At 36.6% G+C, this 12,192-nt stretch overlaps 1 protein-coding gene and 1 long non-coding RNA gene across 2 annotated transcripts in view; both read left to right on the top strand.

The window, feature by feature from the left end:
• Positions 1-12,192, top strand: part of LOC309846717 — a 104,072-nt gene that overhangs the window by 56,992 nt on the left and 34,888 nt on the right. The window lies entirely within an intron of this gene.
• Positions 1-12,192, top strand: part of TOMM70 (translocase of outer mitochondrial membrane 70) — a 35,115-nt gene that overhangs the window by 8,895 nt on the left and 14,028 nt on the right. Inside the window, exons 2-5 of the mRNA XM_082695918.1 lie at positions 3,517-3,690; positions 5,906-6,032; positions 7,623-7,732; positions 11,780-11,928. Coding sequence (XP_082552044.1) covers positions 3,517-3,690; positions 5,906-6,032; positions 7,623-7,732; positions 11,780-11,928 — 560 coding nt within the window. The remainder of the gene's footprint in view (positions 1-3,516; positions 3,691-5,905; positions 6,033-7,622; positions 7,733-11,779; positions 11,929-12,192) is intronic.

Raw genomic sequence — 12,192 nt, 5'->3', positions numbered from 1 at the left:
CATTATTTTCTACATAAACAGTCCCTAGTGTTTAAGGATATGTATTAACCATGTTCTAAATGACTTAGAAACATTGTAAACTTTTTGCCAGGAATTGGAAGAATGTTTTTCTTGATATATAATATCAAAAGTTTCATTATTTTGAAGTTTTATTAGGTACAGAAAGATTTATAATTATGATGTGTTCTTGGCAGATTGTGCCTTTTATCAATACACTGTCCTGTGTTCCATCTGAGACTTTTTAATAGTTATTTGTCTGATACTCCCTTCTGTTTCTTAGTGTTTGCCTTCATAACCTTTTTGACATTCTTTTTGACCTGTCACTTTGTTTTAGGTCATGAATGGGCAGCATAGTTTTCTATTATGGAGATTTAACCTTTTCACATTATTGTTATTATTAACATATTTAATGATCCTGCTATATGTAAGCTGCCTTTTTGTTTCTTTATCCCCACCTTCCTATTTGTATTGGTAATTTTGTATTGGTAATTTTTCCCACTTTGGGGTTCATTTTTAGTGGTAAGGAAATTGTACCACCTCTATTTCTGTTCTTGTGTTCAACCTTAAAAGCTAGTTTGGCTAGGTATAAGATTGTAAATTGAGGATAATCTTTCTTCGGAACTTTAAGTTGTTACTTCATCGTGTTTTTTAGTACCTCATGTTTATGACATTCTAATACTAGTTTGGTCTTTTTCCTTTGTGGATAGTCTGTTTTTTCAATCTAAAAACTTTCAGGCTTTCATTGGGAGATTTCACTGTGATGTGTCTGAAAATGTGTCATTTCAGCTCCAGGAACTTTTCTAGTATTTCCTTAAACACACTGTTCTGTGCCTCCCTTTCTAAACTCCAGATAGATAGATGTTGGAACATCTGAATTTATACTCCATGTCATTTAACTTTTCCTCCAAACTTTTCACCTCCGTGTCCTCTGTTTTCATTGCATTCTGGCAGATACCTTTGCTTTACCTTTTACTTGTTAATTTGCTCCTCAGTTATGCCCATTCTAATATGCAGTCCCAGACCATCTATTGAGGTGATTGCAATAATCCTTTTTAAGTTTTTAGGATATCTAATTAGTGCTCTGGAAAGGCAGCCTCTGTTTTCCAATTTTTAGAGGGCAAGGGAGAAAGAAAATCTTAAGCAGGCTCCACACCCAGGACAGAGCCCAACTTGGGGCTTGATCTCACTACCCTGAGATCATGACCTAAGCCAAAGTCAAGAGTCAGACACATAACTGACTGAGCCACCTAGGCACCCGAAAAGCAGCCTCTTTTTTAAAATGACTGTGATAGTCTCTTATTCTTGATACTAAAATTTGTTTGCTTTGTTTATCCTGCTTTTCTCAAATACTAGTTTCTATTTGAGTTGGGAGCCTCTCTCTCATGTTTGCAGTACTCAGTAGTGTGGTCTCTTGGAAGACAGCTTTCTTGGAAGACAGCCCAAGTATGCCTGTCACTTGTCTCTTGGGTGTAGTTGATCCTTGCTCCTTCCAGATGACCGAGCCCTACTCCAGTCTGACTTCTGCATCTCAGTGGAGTGGGAGTTCTGTTGAGGTTGCTTCAAATGCAGTTTTCTAGCAATCACCGTGATAGTTGTCCTCCTGTAGTCCACGGTCACATAAGAGATTCCTGGTTGTCTACTATGGATATTTTCTGCCAAGGATTTTTACTGTCAAAGTTTTTGGAGGATGATTAAGGCTTTTGACAAATGGAAGATTTTATATTCATCTTTTAATTAATTTGTGGCTTATTTGGTTCTTTTCGTCCTCCTACATCCTAGTTTTAAAATATGTTCCTTATTGACACTAGCCAGCTTAAACTAACTGTTTAATATTCTGAACTTAGGAGGTGCCTGACTGGCTCAGTCAGTAAAGCATGTAGCTCTTGATCTCAGGGGTCATGAATTTAATCCCCATGTTGGGTGTGGAGCCTACTTTTTAAAAATGTATTAATATATCTGAACTTAGATGAATGCAGTTTCTAAGAAATCTTTGGATGCTACTAAAAAGTAACTATAGTTGTACTCAGACTAAAGGAGAAGGGAAACAAAAGGTAAATGAGGGGAAAGCCACAAAGAAAAATGAAGCAAGAGTAAGGAGAAAAAGAGCATAATTCCTAGTAAGTTATTTATAAGAGCAGTTACTTTTGCTTTTATTTTTGTCAGTGCTTACCTGTTGAAGACCTATAGGTTCTTCCATAATCACATATTTGTTAAAGTTGGATGATGCTGACAAACAATAAAGTTTTGGGGAAAGATATGCCACAAAGCTCTTGGACTTAGTAGCTAGAAACTAGATAACTGGAATTGTCTCCAGAATGCTTCCCAAGTGTTGACTGAGGTATTCACAGCTGTCCTCAGTGCTAACTAACAACTCTTCCATTTTGTATATGAATGAAGTATGTGAGTTGGGTCCCCCAGAAAGATTCTAAGGCAAAGATGGGAGTACCAAAAATTTGCTGATAAAGATTTGGGATAACAGTTGTAATGAAGATAGCAAAGTGTTTCTATTATCTGTTCACAGTTGACAGTAAGCTTAAAAGAAAAATAGCAACACACATGAATAAATAAATGGTTTTCAGAATAAGAAATGGTCATGGTCAGTATGGTCATAAATATGGTCAATAAACACGAAAAGATTTTCAGATTCATTAATAATGAGGAAAATGCAAATCAAAATATTGGAATATTTATATCATAGTTTTCCAATGAACTTGGCACTAATGACATTTGGATCTGAAAATTCTTTGTGTTGGGGGGCTGTCCTGTGCCATCACAGAATGTTTAGCATTATCCCTGGTGTCTACCCACCAGGTTAATAATAGCAGCTATTCACCCCTGCCTCCTGCAGTTGTGACAATTAAAAATGTCTCCAGACATTGTGAAATGTGTCCTAACCAGTAAAGTCATCCCTTACTGAGAATCCATTAGACTGGTAAAAATAAGCTATCCCAACTCTTGCTTGACAGGAATGGCAGGAAAGTAGATCTTTACATTTAAAGTACTATAGCAATTTTTTTGAAATTAAAAATACATAAACCTTGTGGAATGTAAGAAAGAACACAGATGAACAAATGGGGAGGGGAAAAAGAAAGCAAGGAGAGAGGGAAACAAGCCAGAAGAGACTCTTAACGATAAAGGACAAACGGAGGGTTGATGGAGGAACCTTGGTGGGGCGGGGTGATGGACTAAATGCGTGATGGGTATTAAGGAGGGCACTTGTGATGAGCACTGAGTGTTTATGTAAGTGTTGAATCACTGAATTATACTGCAAAAACCGATAGCACTGTATGTTAACTAACTAAAATTTAAATAAAATAAAAACTTGTAATATGAAAAATAGTACATAAACCGTTGGTTTAGCAATCCTAGTACTGAGACTTTATCCCATGAAGATACTTACATGAAGCAGTGTACACTGTAAACAGCCACTCTACCTCTCCATTTTTCTTCTGTCAGTTTATCACTGATCTGAATGTATTCCTGTGTATTGGTAAGTGTTATTTCCTCTCGTTTTAGAACTCTCTTGATAGAGCCCAAGCAGCCAAGAACAAAGGCAACAAATATTTTAAAGCAGGAAAATATGAACAAGCTATTCAGTGCTATACTGAGGCGATCAGCTTGTGCCCTATAGAGAAGAACGCTGACCTTTCCACATTTTATCAGAACAGAGCTGCTGCCTTTGAACAGTTGGTATGTATCTTAGGGGTTTTTTCCTTCTTTTTGCTTGCTTTATTTGCATAGTGTTTCATTTAATACCAGCCAAATCTAATCAGTTTTCTGAACAATTTCAATTGTTTTGAAATTACAGGCTTTTTGTTTTCATATCCTTTAATTACATAGCTTTTTTAAGAATAGATTTTAATTTTGCTGGTTACAAATATAACCCAAAGTTATATATATCAGATTTTATAAAACTAGATGATACAGGAAGCTATAGTTTCTGGTGACCCCAACCTTCTCAATAATTTGAGGCTATTATTTCAACTTTTTCTCTCCATATGTGGGGTTGGGGGAGACCATGTATTATTGTAAAATATTCTTTCAGTTGCCACTATATCTTGTGCAGTTTTTCTTAGCATGCACATTTGTCATTCTTTCTGAAATGCTGTATATAGTAGCTGTTGTATAGTTGTGTACTGAGAACATCTTCCTATTGATGAACATTTGGATTGTTTCCTATTTTACCTATTGCATTCAGAGTTTGAGTAAATATTCTTATAAGTATTTTTTGCATATTTTTGGGAGGATAAAATTCTAGAAATGGAAATATAAAAAAAGAGCATCAGTACCTACTCCCAACAATAATATATGAACATGCTTGTTTTCTGTCATTCTCACCAACTTATATTCTCAGTCTTGATAATATTTGCCATTCTGGTAGGAGAAAAAATTGTTTTAATTTATACTTCTTAAGATGTTGCTAAAGTTGACTATCCTTTTCTGTGGTTATTGGGCAATTGTATTCTGCACATTTATTTGTTCAACCAAATTTTATGGACCGTCTCCTCTACGGAAGGTTATGGCGGTACAAGCTGGGTTTATAAGAACAAACACTTATGCATGGAGCTCAAGTTTTGCTAAACAGCAAACTGCTAAACAACATTTTCATAAATGCTTTAAAAGAATTAACCTGACCTTTAATAGAGGAATGACTGGAGATGGGGTTGGAACATAAAACAGTAGAGAAGACAGTGTTAGAAGTAGAGGAAACCGTATGTGTAATTGCTCTGAGGCAGGAAGGAGTTTGATGTGATTAAAGAATTGTAAGGGATCTGGTGTATAGAGAGATCCAGTTGGAGAGGTAGCAGAGGGCAGATGAGACAAAGCCTTGCAAAGGTAAGGAGATCGGATTTGATTCTGAGTGTAAAGGGAAATACTTAAGGATATTAAGTAGGGCAGAAACATCCTCTAAAATTGCTTTCAGTGTTCTGTCAAGAATATATTATAGGGAGGCAAGAGTGGAGACAGGGAGACCAAGTAAGGTTGCTGTTGTAGTAGCCGAGGTAAAACATGAAAAAAAGCTGAGACCAACGACTTGCTGTTGTTGTATTGGTCGTGAAGGATAATGAAAAGCAGGAATGTTAATAATGGTAGAATGCGGAAGGAGTTAGACAGCTAAGTAGAAGTTGAATTAAGAAATGTCTATTTTAAGGAGAGTGGTTTGGTCTAAAGAGAACCATCTAAATTTAGATTTTATATAATGCCAGGACAATAGATATAATCAACTAGGAGAGAGAGGAGAGATGAGGCTGTGAATGTTCCACTTGTAGATCTCAGGGGAGGGGGAGAATTTAACAAAGGACATTGAGAAGGAGCACCCATTGAGGTAGGCAGAAATCAAGTAGAAAGGCTGTTCTTTGGAGGTTTGGCAATATAGAGGAGCTGAGAAGTGGGGTAGTAACTGTAGGGAATTAAAGAATCAAAGGAGGATTTTTAAAAGATGGAAAATACTAGAGTGAGTGTTTTTATGCTCATGGGAATGCTTCATTAGAGATTATATAGATGCAAAGGAGAAGCAGTGAACAGGGTGAAGTCCATGAGTGGGGACAATATGGATCACAAGTGGAGAGGTGGCCTTTGATGAAGAGGGGCACTTCCTCACTTTTTTAACAGCAGGGAAGGAGATAATAAGAGCACAAAGATGCAGGTAGGTTTGTAGATTTGGTGGTAGAAAGATGGCCTAAGTAGGTTTTATGCCTATTTTTGAAAACCAGGTTGCTTTTCTTTATTACAGGTATTTATATGAGCTGTTGTAATATATCGTGGATATTAACTCTTTTTATGTATTGGGAATATTTTTGTGTGTTCTAGGACTCTTAATACTCAGCCTGTTAAGTTTCCAAAACTGATTTCTCTTGAACAGTGCTTCCTTTAGTGTGACTTTTTTTAATACTTTCAATTACAGCAAAAATGGAAAGAGGTGGCACAGGATTGTACAAAGGCTGTTGAACTTAATCCCAAATATGTGAAAGCTCTCTTTAGACGTGCAAAAGCCCACGAGAAGCTAGACAATAAGAAGGAATGTTTAGAAGGTGAGGGTATTTTTGTGTTTACATATGAAAATTACTAAAGGTTTTGTAGTCATTGATAAATTTATATGAAACTCTGCTTATGAGTAGAGAAATCACTTGGATTTAAAAGTTAGATTCTTCCCCAACTGAGAATTTGTTTTATAGTTTAAATTGAGATTGCTGGTGCTTGAGTATTTGTTCTCAATTATGGAATTAAATTAGTATTAAGATTTGGAGTTTACATCCCATACATTTTTAACTGGGCAAATAATGAGCCTCAGTGTAATTCCATGAATAAGAAATAAGAAAATAGGTTTTAGTAAGTGATAGTGTTGCTAAGATTCTACATATTTTTGGTGATTATCCTATATAAATGTGAAATACTTTTTGAGATGAATCCTTAAAATAAACATTTGGTTTTTGCTCTTGGTATTTTCAAACATGATTTGAAAGTACTTGGAAAGTATGTGGTTGGTACAAAGCATCAGATGAATTTCCATTCTCAGTAAATGCTGTAAATATTCTGCGGCCTCTAATTGCCCATATTTGCTTCCAAAACTTCAGTTAGAGTATATAGGCCACTGGCTTTTAAAGTACATTTTTGTAGGTGACATGGAGCTTAACCGAAGTGATTTCTGCAAGTTTAAACTACTTTAAAAGCATCAGTAATCAGATTTTGCCAAAACTATTTTTTAATAACATTATTTAAAAGGAAAAAGCCATTTAATTGTGAAGTCTGGATTACCAAGTGAGAATTGTTTAAAGAACGTTTTAGAAAAGTTGGGTTTTGTGGTGTCATGTACTTTGGTGGTGGGTGGAAGGACAGTTGCTTTGGAAAAGAGAATTCTGAGTTTTCAGCCAGCCCTTGAAGTTACTAACAGTTAATAATTGGTAGGAAGGTGGTGAAGTGGATTTTAGATAAAAGAAGAGGATGGGAAAAAGACACTGGCATTGGCCTTAGCCAGGTTATCGGGGGACATACAGCAGATTGACTTGTTTAGAGGATTTGGAAGTTTAAGAAACTGAGTTCAGAAAGAGTGGCAACAGCCAGTGTGTGAGTATTTTGAAAGGGTGAGAGTTTTAAGAAACACTGATCTTTTAACTTTGAAACAACTTTAACTTGAGCTGTGGCATAACCAGATAAAAATGGTATTTTGCAGCAGATTTAATTGAGAACTCTTGGCCAGATGGCTTTGGACACAAGGAATAACTCTGAGGCCTATAAAAAGAATCAGACATGAGAGAGCCACATTTCATTGATTTGGCCTTTAGGTACTGGCCAGAAGAGAATCTTCCTGGATTCCTTGTTTATTTACTATGTAGAATGTGAGAGTGGTGAGAAACATCACAAACCATGCAGTATAGTCCCTTGGATTTCACAGGTGAGGAAAGCAAATAACCAGAGAAGTGAAATGAATTTATGAGCTTTGAGTTTGATTATAGAGTATATAAAACTAAAGTATTGAACAGAATCAATTTATTGGAAATGAAATTGATAGCTATATCAGGCTATCAATTTGGTTTGGCTTTTTCTGGTAACGTGGTGCCCATTTTATGCTGCTGATCACCTTGGCAATAATTTTATACTTTCATTTTTTCCATCATTTCTAGATGTCACTGCTGTATGTATACTAGAAGGGTTCCAAAATCAACAAAGCATGCTGTTAGCTGATAAAGTTCTTAAACTTCTTGGAAAAGAGAAAGCCAAAGAAAAATACAAGGTAAGTCTGAGCTGGTCAATAGAGGGAACATATATTATGAAGGGTCATTTTTAATTTATACTGCTTAAACTTGGATGTGATAGTAATGAAATTAGATCTGAAATTAGATCTGGATTGTATTTCTTTTCCTGTAATCTCAGGCTTTTGTGGCTTATCTTTTCAAAATAAGAATGTTAAATGTAGGCTATATCCAATATGGTATATATCTGGAGGATACTGAAAGAATTCATCCATATTAGGGGTCACCAAAGAAGGCCTGTGGGCCACATCCAGTCTGCCCCCTGTTTGTATAAGTAATGTTTTAACTGGGAAACAGCATTCCGACATTGTGTTTGGGTGCTTTTAAGCTTTAACAGCAGAGTAGAGTAGTTGTGACAGAGACTGTATGGCCTGCAAAGCCTAAAATACTTATTATCTCATCTTTTAGAGGAAAAATTTGCCAACTCCTGCCTATATCAATAAAGTTTTTAAAGGTATAATATGTAAATTGGCACTGGTTTTAGGCAATCTGTAACAGATGACTTAATTCAAGAAATATTTATTGAACAAAGCAATTTTAGGAGGGTGGGTAGCTATTGCCCTTGCCCTTATAGCATTACAATTTAGTGAGAGAGACCATTAATAAGTGTGAAAGGCATGATACAATGATGTGTCATGGAGGTCTATAAGTAGAATGCCATGGGACTACCACAAGCATCACTAAATACCTTTGGAGATTTTCTGCTAAACTTCAGTTAATATTAAGGCAGCTGTTCCTTTTTTCTTGAAGGAAACTTTTAAATTGACTTCAATAAGCTGTATATTGGGTTTTTTTAATTTTGCACTCCTGAATATTCACTGAGTTAAACAGTTAAAACCGGTTTCTTCACTGCAACTTTCATGTGCTAGGTTATATTGTGAATCTTCAGGAGGAATGTAGCTGTAGTGGTGTAGTCGTTCTCAGTCTCTTTAACCTCTAGAACCCTTTTTTTCCTTGATCATTTCTTAGAACAGGTTCCTCAAAACACTGTGTGAGTCTCCGAGCCTCAAAGGAGCCTACTTTCCTTGTGTGTATTTATATAATGCTATTGTTGAGTGATTGTACTGGTTGGGCTTCAGGGTGGTAAGAAAATATAAGATAACCCACATTTACACAGTTTCCAAATCAGTTTCCACTTAAAAAAAAAAAAATTTTTTTTTTAAGTTTTTATTTGTTAAGTAATCTCTGCACCCAACATGAGGCTCAGATTCACAACCCCAAGATCAAGAGTCACATGCTTTTCCAACTTGAGCCAGCCAGGTGCCCCTCCACTTAGACTTTCTAATCTGTTTGTATGCCACCTTTGTGACACAAAATCACAAAATACTTTTTTTTTTTTAATTTTTTTTTTTTTTTAAATTTATTTGACAAAGAGATCACAAGCAGGCAAAGAGGCAGGCAGAGAGAGGGGGACACAGAGCAGAGAGCTCAACATGATTCTTGATCCCAGAACCCTGGGATCACAACCTGAGCCGAAAGCAGAAGCCCAGCCCGCTGAGCCACCCAAGCACCCACAAAATACTTTTTACATTATTGTTTTTATTTTTACAACAACCCTGTAAGATAAATAAGGCAAGTATTTTTATTGCCATCTGGAGATGAGAAAACTGAAAATGACATATACCAGGTCACATGGCTAATAAGTAGCAAAGCTAGAATTTGTATCTTGTTTCTTTGATACTTATTAAGTCCATTGCTTACATTGTTTTCATTTTAAATTTGTAATTCTCTGTGGAAGGCAGGGAGGTGCCTTTTCCAAACTCAAATAGTAAACTAAAGACATAAATGATTTACTCAGTCTTTAGTACTGCTTTTCAAAGTGGGAAATGATTGCCCCTGTATATTCCTATGCACAGTCTTTAGGGAAATACTGAAGTTAAGCATACTTTTCACCTGATGGGTGACCATTTGATTTAAAATATTAACTTGTATAATCCTAGAGTAAGAAATTGAATCTCTTCCACAAAAATATGGGTTTTCCCTTAGATTTCCAGCTTTAAAAAAAAAAAAAAAAAAAAAAGATTTCCTGTGTTTTCTTCCCTCCCAATCTCATCTATCCTAGATTAGGTCATTTACTTACAAAGCCAAATTCCCTTTTTTTTTTCCTCTTTCAAATATAAAAGTATTAAATCTACCAAAATAACAGAAATGGTATTTGTTACGCATATGATCTAAAATGTCACGTTTCAATTTAAAAATCTTTGAGTTGAATTCTTAAGCTAAAAGATCCAAAAGATGTGAGAAGAGTTTTATGTCCATGTTTTTCTCTACCCTCTTTAAAACTTTATCCTAATCAGACTAAAAGAAGTGAAATGCTTCCGTAATTATGAATCAGGTTGTCATGCCAAAAAAGTGGTAATTTAAGTAAGAAATGAAATTTCCCTAAAGATAAAATGTAGAAATCTGAAGGGGCACGTGCACCCAAATATTTATAGCAGCAATGTCCACAGTAGCCAAACTATGGAAAGAGCCTAGATGTCCATCAACAGATGAATGGATAAAGATGTGGTGTGTGTGTGTGTGTGTATATATACACACACACATAATGGAATACTATGCAGCCATCAGAAAACTCAAATCTTGCCCTTTGCAACAACCTGGATGAAACTAGAAGGTATTATGCTAAACAAAATAAGTCAGTCAGAGAAAGACAATTATCATATGATCTCTCTGATATGAGGAATTTGAGAGGCAGGGTGGAGGGTCGTTGGGGGGAAGCAAGGGAAAAATGAAACAAGATGGGACTGGGGAGGGAGACAAACCATAAGAGACTCTTAATCTCATGAAACAAACTGAGGGTTGCTAGACGGGGTTGCGGGGTAGGGACAGGGTGGCTGGCTGGTGGACACTGGGGAGGGTATGTGCTATGGTGAGTGCTATGAATTAGTTTAAGACTGATGATTCACAGACCTGTACCCCTGAAACAAATAATGTATGTTAATTTTTAAAAATGAGCCATCAACTTAAAGAGAAATTAAAAAAAATAGAAATGAGATTTCATTCAGACTTTTGATGGCATTTACTGTAATGGAGACACAGTACAATTGGAGGACAGTGCCTGTGGTAAATAGACTTAACAGCACCTGTGTAAGATGTGGTCTTGAATGGTTAAGATGCTGATCTTGGGACGCCTGGGTGGCTCAGTTGGTTAAGCAGCTGCCTTCAGTTAAGCAGCGTCCTGGGATCGAGTCCCACATGGGGCTCCTTGCTCAGCGGGGAGCCTGCTTCTCCCTCTGCCTCTGCCTGCCATTCTGTCTGCCTGTGCTCGCTCTCCCCCCCTGCCCTGATAAATAAATAAAATCTTAAAAAAAAAAAAAAAAAAAGATGCTGATCTTCTAGGACAGAGACCAGAGAGAGATCATTTTAAGATTTCATTTTTAAGCAATCTCTGCACTCACTATGGGACTCAAACTTATAACCCAAGACCAAGAGTTGCACACTCTACTGACTGAGCCAGCCAGGTGCACTAGAAGGAGGTAATTTTTAACTCAACAGTTATGTGCCTCCTGTGTTATACATTTCACCTTTTTAAATTTTAGTGAGTAGTCCTAGGGGGTTCTTGATACTTTACATCTTTCAAGAGACGAAGTGTCATTATATATTTATTTATTTGAGACAGTGTGTGAGAGAGAGAGAGAGAGAGTGTGTGTGTGTGTGTGTGTGTGTGTAGGGCAGAGGGAGAAGGAGAGATAGTCTTAAGCAGACTCCACGCTCCACTCAGAGCCTAACATGGGGCACGATCTCATGACCCTGAGATTATATAACCTGAGCCGAAAACAAAAGTTGAATGCCTAGCCAACTGCACCACCCAAGAGTCCCAGAGGGATATCATTTAAAATCTGCTTGGGATGGGTAACTTTTCCTATTCCACTGTCTCTTGTCCTGTGGTTTGGACCCTAATATTCTTCAGTTACCTCAGAATGAGATTCCAGTTTTTACAGCAGTCATTTTCAGTGTTGCACAAATGTACCTGCTTCTGTGGTCAGTGTTTTCTCATTTTAATATATTTAAACATGATTTTATTTCAGAATCGTGAGCCTCTGATGCCATCTCCACAGTTTATCAAATCTTACTTCAGTTCCTTCACAGATGATATTATTTCTCAGCCCATGCTTAAAGGAGAGAAGTCTGATGAAGATAAAGACAAAGAAGGAGAGGCCTCAGAAGTTAAAGAAAAGTAAGTATATCAAGCATTGTATCTATATTCCTACATGATATTATCAAGAGGATCCCCAGTGAGTCAAGTGGTTGACTGTATTGGAACAAGGGCACTAACTTGAAAATTGTCATGTAGCTCAGAATCCAGATGCTTTAGTGCAGGGGATATTATAAACTATGAGGAGCTTAGGAGTGCCCTGAAGAGTGACTTCCTTCAGAGTTTTTTCTTTGTTTTCTGCTTGCCTAGCCATTCTTTGGGCTTCTTGGGTTTGCTTCTATAGAG

Source organism: Mustela nivalis (assembly GCF_964662115.1).
Source record: "Mustela nivalis genome assembly, chromosome: 1".
NCBI classification, from domain to species: Eukaryota; Metazoa; Chordata; class Mammalia; order Carnivora; family Mustelidae; genus Mustela; species Mustela nivalis.
Note: the sequence above shows the minus strand (reverse complement) of the source record. Positions and strands in the feature narration are given on the sequence as shown.